Source organism: Parastagonospora nodorum (assembly GCF_000146915.1).
Source record: "Parastagonospora nodorum SN15 chromosome Unknown scaffold_34, whole genome shotgun sequence".
In the NCBI taxonomy this organism is placed as follows: domain Eukaryota; kingdom Fungi; phylum Ascomycota; class Dothideomycetes; order Pleosporales; family Phaeosphaeriaceae; genus Parastagonospora; species Parastagonospora nodorum.
Window position 1 is genome coordinate 164813 of NW_001884582.1, and position 27837 is coordinate 192649.

Here is a 27837-nt window from a genome sequence, read left to right on the forward strand (position 1 = left end):
GGGCTGTGCAAGCCACGACATGCATGTGGGATCGTTGTGGAGATTGGGGCCGGATACGACGTGATACAGCCTCGCTAGTTTGGGGTTCAAGCCCGCCTCTTCGACAGACTTCTTCATGAACAAAACACATTTAACAGCGAGAGTGTATATTTGGCGACAAATAGACAAAGAAGCAAGCTCATCTTCACTGTACTGGAAAACATTCGTTTTATGGTAGTGATAGTCCTGGGTGCTGTTATGTGATCCTTGCAATAGTGTGGGGGCCAAATGCTTGTGAGGCGGTTCGTAAAAGAAGCGGCTCATCGCCGCCCGTTCTGTTCAATTCTGTATAATTGCAACCTTTCGCGCTTTAGGCTCTGGTCCGCATCAACACAGCGTCACACAGTTTTTTCGGTCCGGCATAGCCTTGCTGCGAATGCACTACAAAAATCTTTTTTTCTAATCGTTTTCTCTGGCCCGTACCCGCGCATGGATCCAGTAAGCATCGTTGGCCTTGCCGCCAGCATTGTGCAGTTGGCCGATGCCTCATTCAAGATCATGAACGTACTGGAAACTATCAAAGAAGGAGGACAAGACCGCCGGAAACTATGTGACGAGATCACGGTGCTGTGGATGATCTTGAGAAATTTAGAGATCCAATTCGCTCCTTCGAATGCAGGCCAGGATGTATCATGGATGAAACCGATCGATTCTCTAGCTGAGCCGAATGGGGTATTCGAACAGCTTCAGAAGTCATTGGATGAGGTATGGGAGAAGGTCACTATGAGCGAATCCAAGAGACAAAAGTTCAAACAGACCCTGAGATGGCCATTGGATCAAAGCTACGTGGACCGAACCATTGCTCGCATCGAACGACTCAAGTCTTCTATAATTCTCGTCGCAAATCAAGCCAACATCACACTAGCACGAGAAATGCGAGAAGACGTATTCCAGGTCAAACAAGTCGCTACTGATGGCCAGTTCAAGACGGTCCTTGATTGGCTCTGCCCGCTAAATTGTAGAGAGAAGCAAAGCAATATCACAGCAACTCCAGGGACCGGAAGCTGGTTCTTCACCAGTAGGTCATTCAATGGTTGGGCTATCTGGCAATGATCGATGGTTATGGTGTCACGGTATTCCCGGTGCTGGTAAAACTTTTCTCGCTTCAAGTACAGTAGCCGAGCTCCAGCGAACGCAGAAGTCCGAGGAAGTACTCATACTCGTACTGTTCTGTAGTTATGATACAGCCGACTCGCAATCCGTTGATAATCTTGTTACCAGCTTGCTCAAACAAGCTGTACAGTGTCGCAAAAGCCTCCCGGAAAAGTTGCAGGCAAAGTACAAGGAGCATGGCACCGCGGGGACAAAGCCGAAGCTAACAGAGATATTGGACATTTTGAATGAAGTAATAGCTTCCAGTCCGAAGACTTTCATCATTCTCGATGCGCTTGATGAACTAGCAGAAGATTCTAAGCGCACCACGATTCTGGATATAATATATAATCTTCGAGGGAGGCCCAAGATGATGGTCACTTCTAGGGAGATCGAGAGCATCGCAAACCGTTTCGGCAGCAGCGGAGTCTATTGTGATGGATGTAGTAAGGATTCTCCTGAGATCTATTACCACTGCGAGGGCTGTGACGATTTCGACTTGTGCGAAGACTGTCGATGTAATGGACCATCTCATCCACACGCATTCACGAAAACGTATAGCAGTACCCAAATACGCATATCTGCACGAGCAGAAGATGTCGAAAACTATATCTCACGGCGCATCGAGGTTGAGGAAGATTTGCATCGCATGGTAGGAGAGAATCAAGACCTGCAGGAACGCATTCTCAGCGAGATTGTTGAAAACGCAAAAGACATGTAGGACATTCTTCTTGTGCATATGGCCATAACTAATCTTTCTATAAGGTTCCTCTTGGCTAGGTTCCATATGGACGCCTTGGCCGATTGTCTCAACATTTCGGAGATCGAAATCGCTCTCAGAAGCTTGCCCCAGGGAATCAACGATACTTACGATCAAGTAATGCAGAGGATCGAGAAGCTCAGCGTCAATCGTCGACGAGCCGTCAAGAGGCTGCTTCAATGGGTTTCATACTCCAAACGCCCGCTTACTATTAGAGAGCTGGAACATGCAATCGCAGTTTCTCGGGGCGCACGGGAGCTGCAGGCAGATCACATCATTAGTGCCAAAGTCCTCACGTCGCTAAGCGCTGGCATCGTCATTGTTGACGAGAACGAAAGAGTTCGCCTGACTCACAAAACGGCCGAAGATTACTTCATAAACCGACGTGAGACATTCTTCTCCGATGGTGATGTAGAGATAACAGAAAGATGTCTTGCTTATCTCCAGCTTGCTACCTTCGAATCCGGTCCATGCGACGATACCTCCAGCAGGTTGTTCGATGCGAGATTGAAGGACTATCCATTCTACGGTTACGCCAGTCTCTACTGGGCCGATCATGCACGGAACTGTGATCCACAGATCATATCACCACAAGCACTGTTGTTCCTACGCAGAAAATCTCTATTAGAAGCTTCAGTTCAAGCACTATGGCATCTTGACACCGAGTCGGAAAACAGCTGGGATGTTGCTGGCGGGATCGATGCTTTACACTTCGCCTCGTACTATGGGTTGAACCACATTGTCGCGCAATTGTTGAACGAAGGTGGAGATCCAAATGTTCGCGATTCGCTTGGGACAACACCTCTCATATATGCGTGTGCTAGAGGCCATGCTCAGGTAGCCGAAACTTTACTTGAAGCTGGTGCATTGGCCCATTTTGTAGATCGTCGCGGTTCTACGGCACTGCTTGGCAGTGTCAAAAACCGGCATCTCGAATTGACGCGAATGATTCTCAAAGAGAAGGATGTGTCAATCAACACTTTCCACAAGCCCTTCAACAATTATACAGCATTGATGTTGGCAGCTTGGAACAGCGACCCTCACACGGTAGATGCCCTTCTGCAGAGGCCTGACCTCGATGTCAATCTATCGCCTCCAAATTCACGGTCGAATTGTCTCATCATAGCTACTTGCGATGACGAAAAGGAGTGTGTGAAGGAGCTTTTACGGCACCCTTCTATTGATGTCAACCACCAAGATCTCTCAGGATACACAGCTACTCACTACGCAGCTTTAAATGGTTATGTCGATACATTGGAGCTCTTACTCAATGCTGGCGCTGAAACTAGCATACAAGACGATCAGGGTGGAAGGCCACTACAGCGAGCCATAGATTACGGCTGCCTGAACACAGTTGAACTCTTGCTAAAGCATAAAGCGGACTACATGTTCAAAGATCTCCTCGGCAGAACCATCCTTCATGCGGCAGCTGTAAATCATAGGGCAAGAATTCTGAAACATCTTCTCGAAACATGTAAAGATCTGAATATCGATACTCAGGGCAATGGGGGAGAAACCGCTTTACATGATGCGGCTGGACATGGGCACTTGGCCACGGTGAAGGTGTTGCTCAAGTTTGGTGCCCGGACCGACGTCAAGAATAAAGCTGGATTTACGCCTGTTCGCCTCGCGCATGAGTTTGGCCGGACTGACGTTCTTGAGGCACTGCGCAAAGCCCGTGGAAAAGAAATCAACCCAGAAGAGAAGCTTGACGCCACATCGATACGAAGGGCTGATACGTTCGAAAACGCTCCCGAAATATCATTGGCTACTGCTGTGCAGTTCGAATCAACAGCAGTGCTCAAAACAAAAGTTAAGCTGGCAAATTTTGAGGATTTGAATGAACCATCGGCAGCGTTCGACCTCACTCTACTTCATCTTGTCTGTGAGGTTCCTCGACTGGAAGTTGTCGAAATGCTTCTTGAAGCTGGCGTGTTCGTGGATCCACTGGACTCTTTTTCCCGCACACCGCTCATACTCGTATGCCAGCAAGGCGAGACCGATATAGTTGAAGCACTCGTCAAGCACGGGGCCAACGTGAACCATTCATTTGGCTCCAAAAAGCCGTGGGAGATTGCCATAGAGAGCCGTGCAACAGACACCGCTATGTTCCTATTGTCACAAACTCAAACAGAAGTCGATATTAACAGTCGCTTCATCTCTAGGGCCTTAGGTTGGGCTGCAGCACTCGGGGAGCTTCAAGCCTGCCAAAAGTTGGTCGAAAGCGGAGCGCCGATCCATCTGAAAAATGCGGATGGCATGACGCCTTCTCAGATTGCGGCAAATTGGGAGCAGGACGAAGTTGAAAAATACCTTGCTGAACAAGAGGCGGAATATAGAGTGGCCGAGCCGGACAACGTTCCAGCTTCCTGGGATCTGGAGGATACTCAAAGTAGTGGGGAAAGTAAAGATACCTTGCAAATGCCATCGGCACACCCGCCAGCAACAGAAAAAAACCTCGCGGAGACGATGCAGCCACACGAAGTAACTTATGACACACAACCTGCCAAGTTAACTCCGCCAACCACTTTGCAAGAGAGAACGAGTAGATTGACGTCAGTAGGGGCAGTTTCGATAATACTCAGCTTGCTGGCTGTCTTGTTTGCCGCCCTTATAACTAGGCAATAGGTGCATGCTTGATGGTATTGCCATACAAGCTGAGACATGGATCATAATTACTTGTATCATAGCGAACTCACAACCACTTTTCGCGCTAGTGAACATGGCAAAACAATGAGCACTATCTCAATTCAAACCTGGCCAGTACTCGAACCTTGCTATCCTCCTGCAACCATCATACCCGAGCTAAATAAAACGCCAACTGGCTTCATAGAACACCTTCATTCCTTTTAGACTAGTACCCCCTCGCTAAGGTTTACCGTAAGCTGAAATCGCACAAGAATTCCAATCTCAGACCCTTCAAGCCGGATAAATCTAGGTCGGCAACGGAGAGAGTACCATAGCCTCCACCAGTTATCTTCACGGCCCAATTGGTTAGGGGTGTAAACTTGGTGTAGTCGCGCTCTTGGCCGTACCAGCCGTCGCAAGCTGTGGAGTTATCACTCGGCGAGTACTCGAACAAGACCTTCCTCGATGCACCAAGGAAAACGCGAGGAATGACAGGACCCAGCTCGGGCTGTACTCGCTTCTCAAGCGGAAGATCGAAGAATTGAGACTCGGTATGCAGCTCAATGCGGAGTGGGAGCGATTCTTTTTGCGGGCCCGCAGTACTGGATAGCTTTGCACCGTCAAGGAAACACCTAATAGATATGTCAACGAAGCTTCATGCGAACGAAGATGTCAAGACGGACCTAGCCCTAGACAAACGAATGCGGCCAAAATCCTGGAAGAGTTCCAGACCAGGACGGACCGCAACTGATAACGCTTGGCCATCAGTAATAGCCTCGGCCAATTTGCTTGCATCTGCGAACCCAGCAAGAGTATTGAGTGTGAATGATCGCTGCTGCACCAGTACCTGCGAGCCGAAAGATACGACTGCGCTTTGCAGTTTGACAATGTCCTCCAGATAGTCCACAACTGGCTTAACAGGTGACAAAGTCACGACTGGCCCTGAGAGATGATTAGCATCTGCGCCTACGATGATCAAGCTAATACTACTGACCTTTGGAAAGAGTGTGATACTCTTGAGCGGATGAGTAGGTCAAGAAGTCGAGATAAACCAAGGACCTGATGGTTAGTACTCGGTCAAACATAGCTCGAACCAGAACATCTAGAACGTCGAGATCGGTGGCAACGCTAAGCGCCGTGGAAGACAAGCGGCTTTCGCTACGACGTTCAGCTTCTGACTGTATGAGCACTGTCGCAAGCTCATCGCCCGTCTTGACAAGGTTTGCCTGGGTTAAGATGAAGCACTCGCCATTGGGAACGAGGATCTTCAGGTCGTGGAAATATTCTTCTTTCCCTCTGATCTTGTACTCTCGTAGCGAATCCTCCATCTCACGAATGGTAATGTCAAAACGCCTCCATTCAGCAGTTGCGTTAAAGACGTCGCTTGAATCGGCAGAAAGCTTTAATGTCTTGGTTCCAGTTGTTGCGCCGTCAAACTTGCGAAGGGTCGCAATCACTTCGGTAATGGTTTTGACCACTTCCTGGAGCTTCTCAATCACCGGCTTGATCTTCTCGTAGATTTCTTTGATCTTCTCATAGATTTGCTTGAGCTTAGCAATCAAGGTGGCAATCTTGCTTGCGGTGTTCACGACCGCAGCTCCTGCAGCGGGTATAGTCGCCGCAGCGGCTCCACCGGTCGCAATGGTAGCGCCGATTGCAAGTCCAACCATGACAAGACCCTTCAGAACCTCCTTAGCGGCTTTCTCTTTTTCTGCCTCCTTCCATTCTTCGACACCAGCTTGGAAGTTTGCGCCAAGCTTGCTGAGGTTGGCTTGGTTTGCTTGAAACGTTTTCTGCGCTTTGGCGTTTGCGACTACCGCGTTATCATACTCTCTCTGCCGAATATCTTTGATAAAAGCGTAGGTCTGGATAGCATCCTGACTCTTTCTTAGGAGATCAACTGCGGTTTGTGTCTGTACCTTTCGGTTGGAAGCTTCAAGAGAGAAGTCCCGGAATGCTTGCTCAAAGGCTAATGCTGCAGTGAGACGTGATTTCAGGATCTGTTCACTAGCGTAGATATTGACTGAAGGGGCCGCTACGATGCTGCTGTCGACCACTAGTGTCGTCAGCTCAATCCAATAATTTGTTTGAGGATATACTTACAAAGACTACTAAGCATAGCAGTGGCTTTGAAATGTATGGCCGCAGCCCGAGGGTCCGCCGTCGCTGCCACGACATAGTTGAGTAGGCCAACAGCAAGGCCACGGTTGAGGGTAGTATGGGTTTGTGCGACGAGCAATTGAAACTGCAGTAAGCGCGGTAGATCACTTCCCAATAGGTCAATTAAGGGCTGAAAAGATGTGGCAAGTGGTCTTACTCATTTAGGTAAGCTTTGGACCTCAGCTTGCCACTGTCATCGATCAAGTTGAGGTAGTTGATGTTGTTCATTGCCTCATCTGGGGGTAGCAAAGGCTCACTGGAAATACCTGCGGATGGCTGTTCCAGTCTGAGAATGACACCAAAGTTCTCACCTTCAATCTTAGGAGCATACTTCTGCCTCTGCAGACCTTGACCATCAAAGGTAATGGCAAAGTCTCCTGGTAGTTTTGAAGTCCAGAAGAAAATCTCGCAGTCCTTCTCAAAGCGAACATGGACAGCGCTTCCAGATGTTGGTGTGTAGTCAAGCCTTCGAGCGTAGAGATTAATCTCATATGGCACAGACTTCTCACCAGCTTTCTCTGGCAAGACTTCGGTGCCGGGGTCGATCTCCAACACATCACAAAAGACGTTGAAGAAACGAGCCTTGAAGCCTGCTTGATTCGCCCCTGTTCGAGTCTTCTCCAAAGCTTGTTTCAGATTCAGAACTGGTGCTCGGATCCACGCCTAAATTGATTTAGTGAGTGACATGTCTAGATATTGGGGAGACTTTACGGAAAGTGTGTCTTTGTGGTACTGCTCTGAATAGAGAAGATCTTTGGCAAGAGTCTTCTCCTTGAGCGTGAGCGCGCTGACGGTGAGCTCTGCCGCCTTTTGGACATCCATATTGGCGATAAGAAGTTGAGGTATCTATGGTGTTTTTGGAAAGCAGTGCGAAAAGGAATGGATTTATACCTGGAATGGATGGCCACACTTGAGCACTATGATAGTCATGGATGATGATGCGCATTCACTCGCATTAGCAAGAAGTCTTCTCAGCTACCTCACCGCCTGTTTTCGTTACACTTTTGCACCAGAAGGGTCCGTCCATAAACAGTAGCTACGTCTAGCGCTTCAAACGGCCGCGTGCTGTGACCAGTGGCTGGCGCAAGAGGCGAAAGCCGAGGTCTTTCTTCCGATCAGCAATTTCCTTCAGCCGTATACTACGGTGTGGCTCTTAAGCATCGTAGTCCAGATCTTCCAGAAAAACGTTGACGAAATCGCTCAGGTTGCATACTGGGGATATGATTGGTGAAACAAATTCATCTAACACGCACATACTTTATCGCTAGCGAAGCGACACAAAGAAGGGTCAGTCTACCAGCAAAGATCCAACTCGGCGCATTTCTTAGTTACCTACATTATAGGCTCACAGCAAAGTTTTCAGCTCAGCCATACCATCTAGCCAGCCAAAAGAAGGAAAAGAATGACATAGACGAGCTTGACCCTGGTTGCGCTAAAGTACGGGACGCTACGGGGCCCTCGGGCCTTTCCCGTGACGGCTGCCATGTGTGCCACAAGCGTCCCCACATGTTTCCCTCGCCAATAAACAGCAAGGCTGCACCGTCCGCGTTAGCGACTGCAAAGAACTGACTCAATGCAAGTGTCAAAGCACCCTTAGGAGAGGACCTAGAGCGCGGATCCTGGTCGTCCAGAGCATTCCATCTGTCAGCCGCAACGGGTCCTTTGCGCGTATGATTTTTTTGGCGATATCACATCGCAGTAGGTAAGCCATAGTCTAGCCTTTACAAAGAGTCGCATAAACTCTAAAAAGGATACACGAGGATGCATAGACGCTAGATAGGGCATGTACATGCAGATGTGCGTGAGCCAACGTGACGTGTATGTCAGCTAATCCATTGATGCTCAAGTCAGAGCTCGGCAAGGTCGAAACGCAGTTGTATGTTCGTTCTTTCTGTGGATGCAATCGGCAGGTATTGCTACATTCGGCGGGCTAGATGTAAACGACTGCAGATACACTGTCATTTGAAACGCCACCATGTACGGTAGCAGCTGAGCAGCGCAGGCGGAGCTGAGGTCTTGGATATCAAAGCGCTGGTTACAAAATATATCCATTATCAAGGCACACTTACATATAAAACCCTGACCTCACACGACGGCACTGAAGCACCAAAACGTTCCACTCTGCTCTCAAGAATCAACAGATAGCCCATCAATATCTTCTACCAACCCATCTGACACACCTTTCACCATGGCAACCGCCGAAGTTCTTTTGCCATCTTTGGCAGCCGATGCCTTGGGCAAGAGTGACGTATTCACCTACCAGGTTCCCATCCAAGTCAACGCAGTTGTCCCTGATGCCGGTACATCGGCGCCTGCAACGGTCAACAAGGAGTACTTTCTTCTGAATACGCAAGCTTTCATCGACTTGCAATTGTATCTGAAGGCCGCCCTGCGCCTACCGGGTACGAAAGACCGTTTCGATCTTGAGTTCCCGCGCAAAATGTTTGAAAACTACAAGGACACTAAGACCCCTGTCCTCTATGATGTGAGTTTTCGTTCTATGGAGAAATGACGCAACTAAGCCCTGCTAGCTCATGTGTGACACTCTGGTTGACATCCAAAATCATTGCTTTGACTTCCAGAACAAGACCTTGAGTCCCATGGTTTCTCTGGGTAAGATCATGGTATTGCTTAGCATATGTGTGCTGATAGAGTCATAGCTGGATACATTGGCAACTACGCTGAGACTGCTGGCAAGCGCTCTGTAGAGCTCTTGGCTGCGATGAACGTTATTCAAGATGGAGCTTCTAACTTAGAGGATCCCAAGGTCAAAGAGGCTGTCGAGACAGCTATGATTATCTGCCTTGAGCTTAGCGATGAAGCCAAGCAGAGCAACGAGAAGTGTGCTGCATTTGTCACGCAACTTGGCACTGTGAGGTGTCTCAAGGTATTCTGAGAACTATTCTAACAACTCACAGTTCAAGACGATCACGGGCATCGATAAGGAGCGCCTGAATACACTTAACGAACGCCAGTCAATTGTCCTCCCCAGTACTGCCCAACTCAATGCCGATCTTCGCAAGGGTATGGACACGGCGCGTGATGAGCTTAACTCCTTGGCCAATCAAGAAAACAAACAGAGAGAGAAGGCTAAAGCCAATTGTAAGTAGCCTTGTTCCACGCTCATATCTACATACTAATTGTTATATACAGCTGGTGTCCGATGGTACTATGCTGTCCCATGGATCGGCTGGGGTCTTGCCATCTCAGAGACCGTCAAGAAGGCTGATGCAGAGAATGCAGTTCGATCTCTGCAGAGGAAGTATGAAGAAGTGGCGAACAAAGCAGGAAACGACCTAGCTACCGCGATTTCTTTCCGAGGCAAGTGCAGGCCCTCAGCTTGAGGCTCTATGTTCTAACAAGTCTACAGAGAAGTGCAAGAACCTCACCGAACTGATCAAGGATGTTCACCAATATATTCAACAAGCAGAGTCAGCTTTGACAAGTATGGCTGGTAAGTTTTCAATTTCATCAATTCAAGCACGCCACTAAGCGTTCGTAGGGGCATTCAGCGCCCTGGAGACCGACCTCAACGACATTGCCAACAAGCTGGACACTGTCAAGAAATACGTATCATCCGGTAGCAAAGTCAGAACGAAGTTGGCTTTCTCTCGTCTCAACGAAGCCGGAGATAAGTGGACCAAGGTAAACCGTCTGGCTCAAAAACCAGGTCTTCGAAGCTAACAAACGATCAGGTCGCCTCCCTAGCCAAGGACTTCCAGCGAAATGGACTTATGATGGAGGCTAACGTTAGGGCTGAGGACCCTCCTGCTACGCCATCAGCGTCACTGGAGATCACAAGTGCCCATTATGGAGGTGTTGAGTCTACAGCAGTAGCCAAGATCTTATTCAACGAAGGTGAGAACCTCCGCGTCCACAGTGTCGCACCTGGTTTCCAGGAGCCGTGGCATGGTGTCAACAAGACTATATCATTCACGTACGAGTTCGGCAAGGAGAAGCGGATCTTTGTATGTAGAGAGTACTCAGGCGATCACGATGTCAAGGTTGGTCCAATTGAGAATTCGCGCGATGGTCGATGCGAGGTGAGTGTTGTGGAGCCTCGGCCCAAGCCAGCTGGAAGTCCTGTGGACATCCTCGCTATTATCTGGGGACCCAACGAGGTGCGCAGGCCTGCAGTAGATGCATACTGCTACCAGCAGTTCCACGCCGGAGCTGCTATCGAATGGACAAATGACAAGATGGGTGGAGATACTTGGCCAGGCATGCCAAAATCTGGCGCGATTTACTACACTACCAACGGAGGAAGCGCAGTCAAATCCATTTGTGGAAAGGAAGGATCCTCCAGCGGTACTGCTTGAGGCGTAGGCGTTAGTCGCTTCGCTTGTGTACCGCGGTCGGTTTACCTCACGCTCTTGAAGTACTTTCAGCATTCATTCATTACATCAAACGCAATACAGTTCCAAGACATGTTATCTTAGTTCTTATATAGATAAAATGCTCAAATGTAGCAAAGAATCTCGCCTTGACTCCTTAAGACAAACACTTCGTCAAGATCCAAGCCCAGACCATCGTCTTTTACCATCAATACGCGTCGATCTACCTAATGAAGCGAAGGGACTTCACGATTGAAGGCAATTTGGGGTAGATATCAACGCATCCAACGGGATCTTTTCTTCCTCACTCTGACACCTCTACACGTGCCTCCCACTACTCTTCGAATGGCTGGCAAGAGTTGTTGGCACAGCAAGCGCACGAACTGGGGATGCGGCCGTTCTAGTTGCAATCGCAAGCTCCGTTTGTTGAATCATCTGTGTCAGGGCTTGAGTCTGGCGAGTCGCTATCAGCGACGCTGTCATCGTCGTTCTTTTCATCCTGCGGCTCCTTGAACTGCCTTCCACATATCTCTTGGAATGATATATCCTGGAAGCAATTTAAATTAGCAGACAACCTTTGAAGTAGTTCACGAATCCTTGCTTACCAGAGCATACCCCACCTACGTGTCCGCGTTGTTTATTGTCGTCTTGCGCTTCTCAATGTCGCCGTCGATGGCTAATTGATGGCACTCTGGTCGCAAACCAGTAATTCAGATATTGCGCATCGCGAAGATAAGGAGTTTCCTTACGGTGGGCATCATAGGCAAAATTCTTGATTTTCTTCAAGACCGCCTCTCTACCAATACGGGGGTTGTGCCTAGACGTAAAAACGTTAAATCCCTCAGAGGTTTCGATATGACAACTCACATGAACTCGTGTAGGACGTTCGCACCGATGAATTTCTTCGCCCACCTCTTGGTGCTGACTTGTTCTCCGATCTTCGCACATTCATTGGCTTTCAGCGTGTCCAAATTTGACCGCTCAAAGACTTTGTCGCAGAAATTCATTACTGCTCCATCCTTGAAAGTCTTGAAACAAGCGGTGCCAGTCTTGCCTCTTTTTCTTTTCAAGTTACAGAAGGATGTTTTTCCGTCTCCGACGTCAATCTCTTTACTCGTAGGAATCCAGTGGTCAGCCTTGTAGATGGTGGTCCTGCCATTGGTATCTGAGCCAGTGCCGCCTGTGTTGTCGCCAACAAAATCCTTGAAAACACCTTTGATTTTATGACACTGTCGTCGTTGGTGTGCTCGTTACTCTTTGTGCCCCTGGGTTAGTTTGTCTTTCTGGGCTTGACTGGAACACCGAGCCTAATGATGACAGTATCATGTTGATCAGTCCGTTGTAAAACGTGCTCAACAGTATGATGGCTAGGCAAGGGCTTTGAGAAGTGATGATTGCAGGAATACTCAGAGATCGCCCAATGATAAGCGCAAAGTTTTGACGCCTCCAGTTGACTGTCGTTGGGCTATAGATCGATGTAGCTCCGATCATGATTGCAGTACTATTGTTGTATTCCGCTATTCTGAAAAGAGTGGCTTGGTGAGTCTCTTCGAGTAGGAAGCACAAAGTACAAACACACAGCCCAGCCTCAAGCCGAGTTTATCTGTTAATTCCATGATGGTGAAGTATGTGGTACACTTACCATGGTAGAAGCGATCCAGAATACCCATCTCCACCAAGACCACCTGTGATCATGCCACTGAGCACAAGACCCACATTAGGGCTCGTCATTGTCCCAACAGAGTACCATGCCATTAGTCGAGGTCTCTGCCTCGGTGGATACATATCCGAGACGGCGCCTCCTCCAATGGCCATAGGCGCACCACCAAAGCACCCGGCAACGAAACGAAATACAATCAGCATCGATAGTGTATTTCTTAGCGTTCATGCAACGGTGAAGATAAAATAGAAGGTTGATGTTAAGCACAAGATATATATGCGGCCCACGAGATCCGTAAGTCGTTCAAAGAGAAGAGGAACAATAACGAATCACAGGATACAGACCGTGACATAAAACGAGCTAAGAAACTTGTCGTTTTCCGATGGTCGAAACTCGTGAAGCATCTGTGGCACGCTGGGAGCAATGGTCTGGGCGAGGGTAGCGAGATCCCTCGTGGTCCCACCAAGCGCATCGCCAACGAGCTCTTTAACACTCGGAGACGGGCTATTAGAGGAGCTTGAGAATGTGAATGGACGATTAGGAGTTTGCATCGTCCTAAAAGGGCGGCTGGAAGACCATGCTGACGTTGTTGCAGCATGTGGTGCTCCCGGAAAGCTCGGAATCGAAGGATCCGCGTACAGTCCTATCTTTAAAGCGGCGATCTTTGGTGTCCGTGGTACTTTGATCGATCCCCAGTACTTGGTGGCGCAGCCATGGTTGACAATGGGTTGAGGTTGAGGTTGGGGTTGGGGGGTAAGTTGGGTAATTCAGAAAGCGAGGGCTTATGAGAGACGCAAATCGAGCCTCACGAGCACAAATCCCGCTTCCAGTGAAATTGACGTGACGCACGCCGTGAAGCTTTCGAATACATGGTGAAAGTGGAAACTAGAGATTGCGGCGTTGTCAATCATTTTGGCTATTGAATGCAAACAATGCGTCATCGATGATACCCAGCGTGCTTCGAGGTACCATCTTAAGGTACCTCTAGTTAGAACTATGCGTGCGATGTTGTATATGTTGAGAGTGCGACGTGTAAGAAAGAAGTCGGTGCTGTCAGGAGTTATCACGGCTAAATCGAGCCTAGCGTTGCCGACGCCGTTCTTTCCGTAATGTCTGAACTCTGCAACATCCTGTGATGCCCTTTTGTCTTAACACCGAGAAGATACGCAACGACCGAGCCTGCGGCTAACAGCATCCTTATCTCTTCGCCAAGGGTGTTCGATTCCCTGCATTATGGCAAATCTTCGGCTCATGAATAGCTAGTACCCTTGGCTGCTGTCGGCAAAAAGCCGCAGCCTCCGATTCAAGGAAAACAATAACCCATTCGTCATAATCATCATTGTTGTCGACATCTCACCATGGTTCGTATGTAGTGTGATACCCCACGACTTTAATCAGACAAACTCTCCGAGTCGTCTTAATACCTAGCGCAAATGGTACGTCGGTCCACCCTACCCGACCCCATATCCCACGATAGTCGTTGGTATCGTCGGAACATCGTCGGATCCTATCGTCGGAACATAAAAAGTGGAGGCGCAATGCAGATCAACTGGGGTGCTTGAGCCGCAATCGGTCCTTGAAGTGGACGCCTTAGAAGCAGCACGAACACTTTAAGTATGGTGTCGCTCGACCTGATGATGCAGCTTGACTGGATTACCGTTCTCAACCACGGCAAAATGGTTCTCCTAGCCGCCTGCCAGCGACTGGCTGTTGCATCCGCGATCCTCTCTACTGTCACGGCCTCAAGCGCGGTCGCCCTTCCTGGTTATGGTAGCTTTGTTGGCACGACTGTCAATCAGACGTTGACGAAGAAGGCTCTGCCAGCTCCCGTGGATGCGTGGCTGGGAATCGACTACGCCAAGCAACCTGTTGGCGAAGGACGTTTCGCGCATGCGAGCCCTCCAGCGTCGTTCTACGGCACGAAGAATGCTACCCAATACGGCTTTGCGTGTATCCAGGATCCGGAGGACTTACCTCTTCCGCAAGATGAGGCTTGCTTGAGCATGAACGTTTTCCGCCCAAAGAACGTTTCGTCGAGCGCCAAGGTACCCGTGCTGATTTGGATCCATGGAGTAAGTTGCGCCTGGAAGATGAGGAATGGCTAAGCTGATTGACATAGGGTGGGTTCGTGCAGGGAAGCGCGCGAAGCTTCGACGGTGCTGCTTTTGTAGCAAACTCCAAAGAGCCGCTGATTGCTGTGACATTCAACTACCGGGTAAGTAAGAGTCTAGTGGCATCAGCAACTACAATTGACATGTACAAAGGTCAACTCGCTCGGCTTCATGCCTCATCCAGTATTTGAGCGCCAGGGACTGCTGAACCTTGGACTCCTTGACCAAGAGCTGTTATTCAAGTTCGTGCAGCAGTACATTTCCGCTTTTGGCGGCGACCCCAGCCGAGTGACCATTGGCGGTCGTTCTGCAGGTGCTCATTCGGTAGGCATTCATTTGTTCCACAACTACAACAAGACCGAGGGTGCCTCGCCCCTCTTCTCCCAGGCTCTCCTCCAGTCTGGAAGTATTACCGCTCGTTCGTTTCCCAACGCATCTTACCCGCTGTATCAGCAGCAGTTCAGCCGCGTCCTGCAAGCTATTGGCTGCGATGAGGTCGCCAACAGCACGGATGCTGCCATCTTGAGCTGCTTGCGTGCCGCGCCCATCGAGAAGATCGAGAAGATCAGCTCAGATCTGTTCAGAGAGTCCGAGTATCCGATTACTTGGCCATTCCAGCCTACCCGCGGCGGCCCACTCCTCGAGCTTTCAGGTTCAGAGGCCGGCATCAACGAGCAGTTCTTCAAGATCCCGACCATCACCACAAATGTCCTTGATGAGGCGAAATACTACAGCGCTGGTAACATCTCGACGAACGAGCAATTCCTCGCTTTCTTCAAGAACCTTATCCCTGGTCTGAGTATCGCAGATCTTTCCGATTTGGAGGCCCTGTACCCCGATCCTGCCAACGACGTGAATGGCCCGTACGCAAACAGTCCCAACTCGACACAGTACAACCGCATCTCCGCAGCTCTTACAGACTTCATGTACGTCTGCCCCGGTCAGGAAACAGCCACGCGCATGTCCGCTGCCGGAGTCCCCGTGTACAAGCTGAACTTCGCTGTCAACAACACCTTTCCCACATGGAAAGGCATACCCCATACAGCCGATACCAAGTACACATGGCTCGAGCCAAGCGGAACTGGTGGCGTACAGCACCCTGAGGTCGGCAAGTTACTGCACGGATATTTCTCGGATTTCGTAAGCCTTGGTGACCCGAATGCTGGTAACAAGCCTGGTCTCCCAAGGTGGCCCAAGTACGAGGATGACTATGAGAACGGTATGCCGGGACTGCAGTTGAGGATGGAGGCGTTTGGAAACAGCAGAGTGGAAGGAGATGGGAATAGGAGGGTGCAGTGTGAATGGTGGAGAGATGAAGCGAGGGCCGTAAGGTTGGAGAAGTAACCGTAATCTTTTTGGACGTCGCTTTGCTTCAAGCCAAATGAATACTCAACCCTACTGCGTCGTAGGCGTAGCCTTCAAGCCCTTCGCTCTGCGTTCCGCAATAACATAGAAAATACTCCCATCAAACGTCGCCCGGATATCCTCTTTATGCATCTTCCCATCCGCCGGCCACAGCATGAGGTACGTCGCTCCCCCTATCACCGCATTAGTAAAAAGGCTCACACATACCTGCGTACACACAACTTACATTCAAACGTCGCCCCACCCCACCCAATAATATCATTGACATTCCTCTGACCCCTAAGCATATCCACACCCTCCCAAAACGTCATCCACTCCCGTCCTTCCGCATACTTACTAAATATTTCCTCAAACTTCTGCGGCACAAACCGTCCTTCATTATCATATGCGCCCGTATCACCGCCATGTTTCGTGCGGTGCATGTTCACCATGTTGATGCGGAAGAGCGGGTCCGGCAGCCAGGACGTGGACGTCGGGTAGCTGAAGTTGATGTGTATGATGAAGGCGGCGATGATGGACAGCACGATGCCGAAGCCCACGCGGTGGAAGCCGATGAATGTGTCGTATGGCGAGATGATGCCGTCGCGGTCTTGATCGAAGAAGTCGACGTGTTGCTGGAGCACGGTTTGGTGCGCGTGCTTTTCGGACCATTTGTTCTCTGTCGTGCCGTAGGGTTTGTCGTGCGTGGCGGCGAGGTTTGCGCGGGCGGTGCCTTGAGGGGAGTGAGTATAGTGCATGGTGATTGGGAAATTGCAAAGGGCATACCAGGGTGGATGAGTTTGGAGTCTTTTGGTGGGATCCATGGAGTACGCTGGACGGAGACGGGTTCTTGTGGTATTGAGGTTGGAATTATGTATTCCGCGTTGTCGCCGTTCGTGTAGCCGTTCACATGATTCCTTAACTTCTTCCTCTCCGACATCTTTGCGGTAGCAGTAATTCCAGGCATATCCCAACGCACTGTGTATGTATTCGAAAATGCAAAAGATAGTGTTGAGTACTACTTGGAGCGAGCTATCGGTACGCGCGGACGCCGCGTCTTGTCACTTCGACTGTTTTCGTACCGCGACGTGTATAGTCATGACGTCACGTACCCTCACTTCGGGCATTCGCTCTGCTGTCGTCGTAAGGCGAGCCATGCCCCAGCATCAACACCAAGACATCGGTCAACGAACAACGCGTAACCTTCTCTTTATGAGGCATGACTTCGCACGGTACAGCCCTGAGGGCGGATCGTCAGGTACACCAATGGAGATTAGCCAATCATGTCGATGCAGCCGCTTCGGGTATCGACGACCCCAACGATGCGACCAGGTGTCATTATTCAGCTGTCAATTGATGCATTCCGACGCTTTACAATTCATCGTGTATCTAATCGACTATCCAAACTTCCCTCCCACATCATGACGAGCCTGGGAAATCCCAGCTCGGATAACAAAAGTTCGCTTGCGAGCCAACACAGCCCTTGTCCGCCGGCCACTTCTCCCTCCTGCAAAGGTACCTCAGTTGACAATAAGTATACCCAGCGCAAAATTCGCGATTTGAAGCCCGACATTCCACACCGCCTCCCATGAACAATTGGGTGTTTTCTCTCCGACAATTGAACTCCACTCCCTCAAATCCAATTGTGCCAGCCTGGATCTCTGTCTTCATGCCCTTTGCCGAAGCAGGGATCGTAATGTCCAACCAGCCCCGTGGGTAATCCTTCAACTGGTCCGGATCAGCCCAGAAGAATGCACTCGAGTTCCAGCCCTCATATTTGTGGTATGGATATCCGCCCTGCGGTAGAGTGTAGATGTAGGTGCGGTTCAGGTCTGTTGGACGAGGATTGCCGTTGGGGAACATTCCTACTAGGTTCCATGATACTCGACCTTCGTGGTTCGGATCGGGCCAGCCATATCCCTCAAGACCGTTGTCGCATTCGAGAAGGCCGAAGTGGAGCTTTGGCCAAAATAGGTTCGTGCCATTTTGGGCGAGTGTGGTGCTCGTGAGTAGGATGAATGACAGAAAGACCGAAGATTTCATCATGATGTTGTAAGTTCAGAATAGGCTGTAGGCACTCAACATGTTGTTGTAACCAAGGTATGTCGACTTTGTACTTCTTGACAAAATCTCTTGTTGTAGATCGTGTAATGGCTAATATAAATAGATTGCTTTACGCCCGACACTACTGCTATAACGGCGACCGAACGATGCACGATCAATATCGGGTACGAAGAGACACACGGAAGAGTGTGGACTTATACGCCCTTGTTGGGATCGGAAAAGGATTTCTAGCATCGTCCTTTGAGAGAGCGAGACGCTCTACCAGCCAAACAGCCGAAAGTGAAGAAGCATGCCGCAACAAGAAGACTGAGCTATACCATATTCTGAATTATGGATGACTCCATTCTAAGGATGATTTTCTCCCCGCAAGGAGTTCCGAACGTCTACGAAGGAATCGAGTTCCTGTATGCACGAAGGTGGAGACATGACTAAGGTATTGGCAGTGCAGCTGGCCTCGGTTCATCCCAAGGTCGCAGAATGCTCGCTTCACAATTTGCAACCACTACTCATGCACAGGCTCTCCCAAAATACCAGATTTCCTGGTACCGCGGCAATCTTAGCACACCTGCCAAAATCACGGGACAATTTTGCTGAGCTACACGGTCACTATTGCAAGAGAATGTCAAGACTTTGAGATCGGAGCATTTCACCAACACTGAGTTCAGGAAGGCCCTCTGAGTCCGTTTCTGTGTAAGCGCAACCGTGTATGCACGCATGCAGCCAGCACATGCAATTCGTCTGGCTTGGCGCAGTTCACGCGTGCATGCACATCGTATGTCAGGAGGCTGAGCGTGGAGTAAAGTAGTGCTTCCGAAGTATAATACCAAGACTTTTCGTTTCCGTTTGCCGCTCGGGTCACCCTGCCACTTCGCCTCGATCTCAAAAACCAGCGTGGACGACAAATAGGAGATCTAGGTGTACTTCTACATAAAGCAAGGCACTAAGAAATCGAGTCTCCCTCTCGTTTTCTCTGCTGCTGGACAGTTTAATTGCTCGGCTGATCAATCCTTCGTACTTGGAGCGGCACGAATGTGGAGTATACTGTACCAATACTATGCATGAGCAGGGATGGCACAGATGCGACATATTCGACCTGCATACAACCCCTCTATCATTCTAAAACCATCGGGATCTGTTGTCACTGGAAGTTGAAATTCATGTGGCACAATGGTCAGTGCTCCTGACAATGTTGACTTATATTGTCGGTCCACGGACTCCATGGAGCATACATCATGATTTGGAGAAGTACAACTTTGACGGTCTGATTAGGTTCGAGAGCAAGCGAAGTAAGGCACCCAGGACAGTCGCTAGTGGAATTGGCTGCCTGGATGGTAGTAGTGCCCACAGTATCTGTCCGCTAACCCAACGGCATTTCGCAAACCTGCTGGAGAGGAGCGAGTGCCGTAAATTAGTATATATCTGAGCTCCCCTAGGTACATCGTCACAGGTACTGGATCTTAGGAAATCCCCGTCAAGTGACTGATACCTCAAAATGTTTCAATTCTTCATCCTCTTGATCCCCTTCTTCGTTGTCTATCTCATACTCGTAAGATCACTCAGATATCGCCGCATCAACACCCTCCTTAAGCAACACGGGTCCACACCCGCATCCTTCTCAAACCTCAACTATCGCGATGCCCAAACCATAATCGGCCAGCTAGTCAGTCCTCACCACATTTTCACCACCACATCAACGACGTCCTAACATACCAGGGCTTATTCGAATGTCCCTGGACCTTTCTCGCCGGCAAAGACTTCGCCTTTCTACGCGTGCGTATCTCCCCTGTCCCTCCACCCCATCCTAACAACCTCCTCTCAGGCCTTCGCCATCCCCGGAATATCCAAAGTCTCGGTCCGCGCGCGCGAAATGGTCTCCCGCGTCGGCAAGCGCTACGCCGACACAACCGTGCTCGTCGGCGAATTCCTCGTCAACGACATCGACAGCGAGCGCGCATGCATCGCCATCAACCGCATGAATTGGATCCACGCGCGCTACGGCCGCGCTATCAAGATGGACCAGATGGTGTACACGCTGTGTCTGTTGACGTGCGAGGCGCTGCTGTGGATCGATCGGTATGACTGGCGCGCGACGACGGCGCTGGAGAAACATGCGAGTTGGGTGTTTTGGAGCGAGGTGGGCAGGCGGATGGGGTTGGTGGGTGTGCCGGGGAGTTTTGAGGAGTGTGTGGTGTATGTGGAGGAGTTTGAGGGGAGGGAGATGCGGGCGAGTGAGGATAATAGGGTTGTTGCAGAGGGTGTGTTTGCGCTTTATGCGTCGAGTGTTCCGGCGTTTTTGGGACCGGCGGTGCATGCAGTTTTGGTGGCGTTTATGGATTCGAGGTTGAGTGGCGCGTTTATGGTTTCTGGACGATGGACTGCGGCTGTGAGGAAGGCACTTGAGTTTGGGCTGGGTGTGCGCAAGCACTTTGTTCGACACTTGATGCTGCCGCGGACATCGACTCTACAGGTCTTTGGCGAGGAAAATGAGGCTGGGTACCGTCCGATGATGTTCTGGGAAATTGAGCCATGGTATGTTGCGAGCTCGAAGAGTTGCAGCTGGGTATACACTGCCTATACGAGGTTCTTTGGGCTCCCGGTTGCTGGTGACGCGAAGTTCAGGCCGGAAGGCTATAAGTTACATGAGATTGGACCGAAGCACTTGGAAGGCAAGGGTGGCGAGGATGTCTTGTCTTTTGTGAAGGACAATGAGGCTCGCGCATTCACTACGTTTGGTCAGTTCGACAATGCAGTCTACACGAGAAGCGGATGCCCGATGAACTTCGAGGAGAGGAAAGCTGAGGGCAAGAGGTCAGAAAAACTGGCTGAGAAGGCGAAGGCTGCATGCCCCATGGTCCTCGCCAAGAAGCTGAAGGGGCAGTGTCCGCTGGACTTTACACAGACTCCATAGTACAGAACCGATAGAGGTATGACTGCGCATCCTCGGGCTTTCAAGAAAACCGTGCTATATCTCGCATGGATCCACCTTGAATAACGCCTCCACCACCTTACAGTCTTCTCCATACCGCTCCAGTGCATCTCTGACTGCATGCTCCACACTCATCATCTCCACACCCACCAAATCATTCTCCACCAAATGTCTAAAATCATTCCCACAATCATCTTCATAGAATTGATTGCTAACCGCCAAGCCCTTCATCGCCTTAGCCGCCTCGCCTCGTTCCAGCGCAATGCGCGCATGCTTGTTTATTTTCTTGACGTCGACGTTCTCGGCATCGAAATTCTCGCCCAGGACTTTTTCCAGATTGCTGAGCAGCTTGTTTTGAGTGAGGTCCGAGAATGGGCATATGAAAATCGACCGATTCGTGACGGGTTCGGGATTGCGCAGCATGTTCGCAACGGCAAGACCCATGATCGGTAGAGGTGTCCAGCAGAGTATGTTGTCTCCCGTACCGTATATGCGGGCGCGGCGGTTAGCGATATCGAAGCCTGCCGGACCTTTCATGAGCCCTTGTATGCGTTAGATAGATACTGCGCACGGCATACCAGATTTCATAGGTCATCGCTTACACATATCAAAGAACGGACCTCCATTCAGTCCAGTCCATGCGATTTTCTCTTCACTCGCAAGCTCCTTGAGATATTCTCTTATTCTGTATTTTGCACCCGCGTGAGACTCTGGTAGGCGCCGGGCCTGCTCGCTTTCCATGTTGGCAACAAACTCGTTTGCGAAGAAGAAGTTTACACCTGCTGCGACTGCAGCGTCGACGATGCGCTTTGATGGATCGTATTGAGTAGCAATGCCGGTGATGCAATTCACCACAGCATCTTGGCCAGCAAATGCGTCGACAAGAGCATCAAACGATTCATAGTCTGCTTTCGTGTGAAGAATGCCAGAATCAGGTGGTGGAGAATACGACGATGTTTGACGGGTGATGGCGGTGATGTCGGAGCCCGGCCAAGATCTGAGGAGACGAGTGATAACGGCACTGCCGACATTTCCTCCAGGCTGGATTATGTGAGTACAAGCTAGGGCACCGCAAGTCCTTTCGACTTACCCCTAGTACGGCAATTTTATCAAGCTCCATGATGGTGTGGTAAAGAGTTCAGTGAAGGCTGAGGGAGCTATTAGGACGCAAGCTTTAAAACCAAAGCTGATCCTTTCAGGCGCCCAGCCGTGAGGTCGGCGCAGACTCATGTCCGATACCTGCTTTCCTTTTGCACAAATGGACCGATCGAGAACATGTCTAAGGACACCACTGCTGCCTTGCCGCCAAGCATCTACAATGCGTTCCTGGTGTTTTGTGGAGATGTGTCGGCATCGGCGCGAGACTTCGCCCCGAGCTGCTAAATTACGGCGACTTTACTAAATTAGGCAAGGCGGGGCCAACGCTCGCTCACGTGTCTGTCGGCGTTTGGCAGCATATGCACTAGAGACATTCAAAGGCCGACAACTGCTTGTAGAAGTGTTTGCATGACTTATGGTGCTCTTGACCATAACGGACGATGTAATACATGCAGGACAATTGCCTGAACTGTGGTATGACTTCGCATGCGTGTCGGTTCCCTGCCACTCATGAGATTTGCCGAATTGGCAACGGCGGGGCAAGCAGGCTACGTCATACCTGCACACGCGATGTTTGTAGCTGTGCAAGCAACCAACGCCTTGCGATTGAAGTACTACGCCTAGACTATTCCCGTACCAGGGAGCTTCCATGATCAGATTGTGGCTATTTATCCTGCGGCACAATGTGATGGAATGATAGCTTAGTCCGGAGTAAGATGGGGCGAGGATATGGCCGACACATGAGCTACAAATACAACCAAACGCCGCTGTCGGACGGCAGTTCTTGCTCTACCTCTGCTTGCCAGTTCATCGCTCCTTATACCGCCTGTTCTTAATTTTTCACACACTCGCCATCATGTCTCAAAGAGCAGCTCTTCTCATCGGCAAACTCTCACACACACAACAGCAATGGCAAGAATGCGCAAAAGTCGCATCAAAGCTCTACGAGTACCCGGACGGCACTCGGGAAGACTTTATTTCCAAGTGCAAAAGCGGTGAATTTGAAAATGTCTTCGCGCTGTACCGAAGCAACGACTCGAACCCCATCACCGGCGATTTCAATGAGGAAATGGTAGAGGCCCTGCCAAAGAGCTTGAAGTTCATCTGCCACAACGGCGCCGGCTACAACAACATCGACGTCGCGGCGTGCACAAAGCGAGGTATCTCGGTATCAAGCACACCCATCGCCGTCGACGATGCAACCGCAGATGTAGCAATCTGGCTGATGCTCGGCGCGCTGCGAAACATCAAGCAATCCTACATGGCCGTCAACGCCGGTGAGTCCCATGAGGCACATTCATATTATCTTTTAGGCAATAGCTAATGAGACGAATCAGGCAAATGGCGCGGCAACTTCTCCCTGGGCCACGACCCCAAGAACAAGACGCTCGGCATCCTAGGCATGGGCGGCATCGGATCCGCCGTCGCCCACCGCGCGAAGGCTTTCGGTATGAAGATCCAATACCACAACAGGCATCAGTTGCCGCCGAACAAGGAGGACGGCGCCAAGTACGTCAGCTTCGAGGAGCTGTTGAAGACGTCGGATGTGCTGAGTCTGAACCTCGCGCTGAACCCCTCGACGAAGCATATCATCGGCAAGGAGCAGTTCGCGCAGATGAAGGACGGCATCGTCATTGTGAACACGGCTCGCGGCCCGTTGATCGATGAGGCGGCGTTGGTGGATGCGCTGAAAAGCGGGAAGGTGTGGACGTGTGGATTGGACGTATTTGAGGAGGAGCCGAAGATTCACCCGGGATTGCTGGAGTGCGAGAATGCGGTTTTGTTGCCGCATGTTGGGACAGGCACTTTTGAGACACAGGTAAGTTGCATGCTTGTATTGAGTGAGAGTATCTTGGCTAATGGTGTGTGCACAGCGCGATATGGAGTTGTTGGTGTTGGATAATCTCAAGTCAGCGATACAGCATGAGAAATTGCTTACGCAGGTTCCCGAGCAGAAGGACAAGGCGAAGATTTGATGCAAACAGGGGGAAGCACTGGACCAAACAAACCTCACTACATAGACAACACAACATATTTATTCGATCCCCTCACACATCTTCACATGCCCGCACTTATCCCCAGACCGCAATTGTGGAGAATCCGGGGTCGGCCTCTGAGCGGCTTCTGTATCCACACCCCCAAGACTTTTGTACAAAAATTCGCACACTCAGCATGACCTGATCTCTGCATACACAGTCCGAACCCTAATGTGCCCGACCAGAAGCCTAGCACGCGCTCTTGGCACGCACACCATAAGCCCGCTGAACCTTGCCTTCAACCTGAGACAACCCCCTCCCGCGCCTCGCTAAGCTTCGCGGGTGATCCACGCGGCATCTTGACCACCAAAAGCCGCCTTGGACAATCCAACGAATCTGTAAAATCTCGCATCTTTGCGTCGGCGTTGCGTGCATGCGGCGTTTGAAAAGCGAGCTGGAAGAAGGGAAAGGAGGGCAGAGTTGCTTTTCTCCACCGTTGGCATTGGGGACCCCACAGCTGCGACCCCACGTCATGGCGCGAACAGCCGCAGGCATTGGATAATCTTCATTCAACGGGTTTTATGGGTATATAAACTAAGTTTTGGCGTCGGCGCCGAAGGTTGATAAGGAGATGGATATATCTTTGCAAGTGCATGTGCCGTCTCTACTTTCAACTGCTTTGTTATCTCGTCTCGTCTTTTGTCTGAGTACACACGCTCTTGTTTGTTGAAAGACGATCATGGCGAAGCTCGACCTCCCCGCTGTATGGCGCGACGTCAAAACATACCGCCGCGCCTACCTCCTCACGGCCATCGCATCGTTCGGTGGCATGTTGTTCGGTTGGGACACGGGATTAATCGGCGTGCGCAATATCCCCATAACTCCCATCCCCCATAACGACTAACCACCTGCATAGGGCGTACTAACAATGGAAGCGTTCCAGCACTCATTCAACCTGCACAAGGACAGTCCCGACTTCGCCAACTTGCAGGGGAACATCGTGTCCGTCCTGCAAGCGGGCTGTTTCTTCGGCGCCATGGCGTCGTTTTACGTGTCGGATACGTTTGGACGCAAGGCAGCGCTGATTATTGCGGATGTGATATTCATCGTGGGATCGCTGGTGCAGACGCTGATTTGGGGTGGGAATCTGCCGCAGTTGTATGTTGGGCGGGTGATTGGGGGGTTTGGAGTGGGCTTGGTTAGTGCGGTTGTACCGACTGTGAGTTGATTTCTCGTATACTTCTCTCGTGCGTGTTGCGTATGGGGGATACTGACGGTGTGGTGATGTAGTACATTGGCGAAAATGCACCCAAGGAGATTCGAGGGAGGTGTATTGGGTGCATGCAACTCTTCAACGTCACGGGGATATGTCTGGCTTTCTTCGTCAACTACGGCATCAACCTCAACATCGCGGACGCTACGTCTGAGGCGAAATGGCGCATCCCGTTTGCGTTGCAGATTATACCTGGAGCGATTTTGCTCGTGGGAATGCCCTTCATGAACGAGTCGCCGCGCTGGCTGGTGGAGAAGAACCGCCCGGCAGACGCAGCGAAGGCGCTCGCTACTGTTCGCGGAAAGACTGTGGATGACCCTGACGTGGTACAGGAGCTCGACGAGATCATCCAGGACTTCAACGGGCACGAGAAGATGCCGCTAATTGCGCAGATGCGCGCTGCAGGGTCGAGCAAGAAGATGTTTTATCGCACGTCGTTTGGCGTTATCCTCATGTTCTGGCAGCAGTGGACGGGTACGAACTCAATTAATTACTACGCCCCACAGATTTTCAGACAGATAGGTCTCGTGGGGACTTCCTCGGGGCTGTTCGCTACTGGTAAGATGCAGTGAGTATGCGGGTGAGAGATTTACTGACTTCATGTGCAGGTGTATACGGTATTGTGAAGATTGTAATGACTGCGATTGGTCTGATGGCCTTCACTGAGCAGATCGGACGAAAATGGTCGCTCATCATGGGCTCTTTGGGGCAAGCGTTCGCCATGCTGTGAGTATATCCGCGGGTGAGGCGACTGAGGGGCATATACTGAGACTCCGATAGGTACATTGGCATCAATCAGGCGATCCACCCTCCTAAGGGCGTACTCGATGGCCATTCGATCTTTGCGATCATCTGCGTTTACCTTTTCGTCGTCTTCTACTCTTGGGGTAAGCTGATCCGCTCCCCCACCTACCACTTGCTAACGGTCCCAAGGCTGGGGATATACGCCCTTCATTCTAAGCTCAGAGTGCAGCCCTAACCACGTGCGATCGCTCGTCATGGCGGCATCCCTCATGACACAGTGGCTGTTTAACTTTGTGATTGCCAAAATCACACCCATTCTCCTGGCTGACATAACCTACGGAACATTCCTGCTGTTCGGCTCTCTCTGCATCGTCATGGGCATCTGGACAGTCTTCTGTGTGCCCGAGACCAAGGGAGTGCCATTGGAGTCGATCGGAGAGCTGTTCGAGGGCAACATCATCAAGGGCTGCATCATGGACACTTTCCCCAAGACTTCGCGCGCAAAGGGGCTCCAGAACCACCACCACACCTATAGTGCAGATGCAGACTCGGTCAATGGCAGCACGCCACGAAAAGGCAGCAAAAGCGCGCGGGTGGATCATGTCGAGGACGCGTGATAGAGTTTAGATGGGCAGAGGGAATATCATCTGCAGTTGCTGGGGACGATAGTGTCCGAATCGAGTACATGGCCAGAGTGCATCGGATCGCCACTATGCGTGACATGGAATTGTTCAAAAGTCGATTTGAATACTGCCGAGTCTGGCGCTCCTGGCCCAGCACCGCGGCTGGACGATGGGGTTGTCGATTCCCTCGACGCGTTCGTGCATGGGATTGTCCAGGTGCCCTTACACCGTCTGGACAGCGTCCGAAGAGGTCGTCGAGCATCTCCGACCATGTGTCGTCGTGTGGCTCGACGACACAGCATGATCTGTACGACGTGTTCCTGCGAGCGAAGATCGCGAACTCATTAGGTAGTCGGAGTCGGGCCTTTCAGTGTAGCTGCCCGGCGGGCGAGTCGCGGTGTAGGGCTTTGCTTGCATTTGTGAAGCTGTATGGTTGGGCGTTGGCAAGGAACATCCTGCCCAAAGGGTCCTTGGGCACGCGGGATAATCTCTTCGCAGCTAGCAGGGCGGGGCGGTGGTGACACTGACAGCCGGTGTGCGCTCCGGCAGTGCGCGCGCTACCAAAAGTTTGCAGGTTGTTAGGGGAACATGCAGCGACGATTGCGGGCAGAGTGAGGCGTGGAATTGGAAATAGTGGTTCGGGTGGCGGGCGAGGTGCAGCAGCGCAGGCTTCGACGCAGGCTACGCAGGCTACGCAGACTACGCACAGAGACCCCTTCTGTGACACGGACGCACGTTGCGGTGGTGGCGTCTTCGTGCAGTGAGCGGGCAGGGATGGCTGATCTTGGACCGTCCACCGGGTTCGATGTCATAGTGCTGATCGCTACTCTATGCCTGACCATGGCGTAGACGAGCCCCCAAGACGTCGCGATAGACGGTACGCACCTGTGATCTCCCTTCATTGCTACCAACGTCCGGCCAGATCCAGCATAGCCAGCATAGCCAGCATAGCTGCGCTTCCTTTGATTTTTGCAGGCTCTCCAACCAGCGTGCCTGCTGCTGCCG

At 50.9% G+C, this 27837-nt stretch overlaps 13 protein-coding genes across 13 annotated transcripts; 6 read left to right on the forward strand and 7 right to left on the reverse strand.

Annotated features, from left to right (window-relative positions):
* Positions 1 to 537: 537 nt before the first annotated feature.
* SNOG_14870 (hypothetical protein) lies at positions 538 to 4700 on the forward strand (the record flags this gene model as incomplete). The annotated part of the gene is made up of 4 exons (XM_001804989.1): positions 538 to 997; positions 1059 to 1848; positions 1897 to 4375; positions 4656 to 4700. The coding sequence occupies 4 exons, from the start codon at positions 538 to 540 to the stop codon at positions 4698 to 4700; spliced, it is 3774 nt and encodes a 1257-aa protein (XP_001805041.1).
* A 66-nt stretch (positions 4701 to 4766) lies between these two features.
* Positions 4767 to 7501, reverse strand: SNOG_14871 (hypothetical protein; the record flags this gene model as incomplete). The annotated part of the gene is made up of 5 exons (XM_001804990.1): positions 4767 to 5151; positions 5203 to 5428; positions 5514 to 6519; positions 6863 to 7284; positions 7357 to 7501. 5 exons carry the CDS (start codon positions 7499 to 7501, stop codon positions 4767 to 4769), a joined length of 2184 nt encoding a protein of 727 aa, XP_001805042.1.
* A 1366-nt stretch (positions 7502 to 8867) lies between these two features.
* Positions 8868 to 10998, forward strand: SNOG_14872 (hypothetical protein; the record flags this gene model as incomplete). Its single annotated transcript, XM_001804991.1, has 8 exons — positions 8868 to 9164; positions 9211 to 9319; positions 9340 to 9551; positions 9598 to 9781; positions 9833 to 10000; positions 10050 to 10133; positions 10182 to 10324; positions 10375 to 10998. 8 exons carry the CDS (start codon positions 8868 to 8870, stop codon positions 10996 to 10998), a joined length of 1821 nt encoding a protein of 606 aa, XP_001805043.1.
* A 415-nt stretch (positions 10999 to 11413) lies between these two features.
* SNOG_14873 (hypothetical protein) lies at positions 11414 to 12828 on the reverse strand (the record flags this gene model as incomplete). Its single annotated transcript, XM_001804992.1, has 6 exons — positions 11414 to 11531; positions 11638 to 11704; positions 11763 to 11830; positions 11881 to 12242; positions 12268 to 12478; positions 12656 to 12828. The coding sequence occupies 6 exons, from the start codon at positions 12826 to 12828 to the stop codon at positions 11414 to 11416; spliced, it is 999 nt and encodes a 332-aa protein (XP_001805044.1).
* A 174-nt stretch (positions 12829 to 13002) lies between these two features.
* Positions 13003 to 13388, reverse strand: SNOG_14874 (hypothetical protein; the record flags this gene model as incomplete). Its single annotated transcript, XM_001804993.1, has 2 exons — positions 13003 to 13177; positions 13354 to 13388. The coding sequence occupies 2 exons, from the start codon at positions 13386 to 13388 to the stop codon at positions 13003 to 13005; spliced, it is 210 nt and encodes a 69-aa protein (XP_001805045.1).
* Positions 13389 to 14289: 901 nt separating this feature from the next.
* On the forward strand, positions 14290 to 16070 carry SNOG_14875 (hypothetical protein; the record flags this gene model as incomplete). The annotated part of the gene is given in 4 exon segments (XM_001804994.1): positions 14290 to 14745; positions 14793 to 14888; positions 14938 to 16003; positions 16021 to 16070. 4 exon segments carry the CDS (start codon positions 14290 to 14292, stop codon positions 16068 to 16070), a joined length of 1668 nt encoding a protein of 555 aa, XP_001805046.1.
* Positions 16071 to 16346: 276 nt separating this feature from the next.
* SNOG_14876 (hypothetical protein) lies at positions 16347 to 17068 on the reverse strand (the record flags this gene model as incomplete). The annotated part of the gene is made up of 2 exons (XM_001804995.1): positions 16347 to 16861; positions 16915 to 17068. The coding sequence occupies 2 exons, from the start codon at positions 17066 to 17068 to the stop codon at positions 16347 to 16349; spliced, it is 669 nt and encodes a 222-aa protein (XP_001805047.1).
* Positions 17069 to 17547: 479 nt separating this feature from the next.
* On the reverse strand, positions 17548 to 18174 carry SNOG_14877 (hypothetical protein; the record flags this gene model as incomplete). Its single annotated transcript, XM_001804996.1, has 1 exon — positions 17548 to 18174. The coding sequence occupies one exon, from the start codon at positions 18172 to 18174 to the stop codon at positions 17548 to 17550; it is 627 nt and encodes a 208-aa protein (XP_001805048.1).
* Positions 18175 to 19684: 1510 nt separating this feature from the next.
* Positions 19685 to 21100, forward strand: SNOG_14878 (hypothetical protein; the record flags this gene model as incomplete). The annotated part of the gene is made up of 2 exons (XM_001804997.1): positions 19685 to 19738; positions 20012 to 21100. The coding sequence occupies 2 exons, from the start codon at positions 19685 to 19687 to the stop codon at positions 21098 to 21100; spliced, it is 1143 nt and encodes a 380-aa protein (XP_001805049.1).
* A 54-nt stretch (positions 21101 to 21154) lies between these two features.
* On the reverse strand, positions 21155 to 22238 carry SNOG_14879 (hypothetical protein; the record flags this gene model as incomplete). Its single annotated transcript, XM_001804998.1, has 3 exons — positions 21155 to 21639; positions 21721 to 22159; positions 22209 to 22238. The coding sequence occupies 3 exons, from the start codon at positions 22236 to 22238 to the stop codon at positions 21155 to 21157; spliced, it is 954 nt and encodes a 317-aa protein (XP_001805050.1).
* An 834-nt stretch (positions 22239 to 23072) lies between these two features.
* SNOG_14880 (hypothetical protein) lies at positions 23073 to 24192 on the forward strand (the record flags this gene model as incomplete). Its single annotated transcript, XM_001804999.1, has 3 exons — positions 23073 to 23493; positions 23554 to 24035; positions 24091 to 24192. 3 exons carry the CDS (start codon positions 23073 to 23075, stop codon positions 24190 to 24192), a joined length of 1005 nt encoding a protein of 334 aa, XP_001805051.1.
* A 739-nt stretch (positions 24193 to 24931) lies between these two features.
* On the forward strand, positions 24932 to 26826 carry SNOG_14881 (hypothetical protein; the record flags this gene model as incomplete). Its single annotated transcript, XM_001805000.1, has 6 exons — positions 24932 to 25054; positions 25109 to 25411; positions 25483 to 26023; positions 26074 to 26191; positions 26246 to 26352; positions 26399 to 26826. 6 exons carry the CDS (start codon positions 24932 to 24934, stop codon positions 26824 to 26826), a joined length of 1620 nt encoding a protein of 539 aa, XP_001805052.1.
* A 373-nt stretch (positions 26827 to 27199) lies between these two features.
* Positions 27200 to 27644, reverse strand: SNOG_14882 (hypothetical protein; the record flags this gene model as incomplete). Its single annotated transcript, XM_001805001.1, has 2 exons — positions 27200 to 27389; positions 27568 to 27644. 2 exons carry the CDS (start codon positions 27642 to 27644, stop codon positions 27200 to 27202), a joined length of 267 nt encoding a protein of 88 aa, XP_001805053.1.
* Positions 27645 to 27837: the final 193 nt, after the last annotated feature.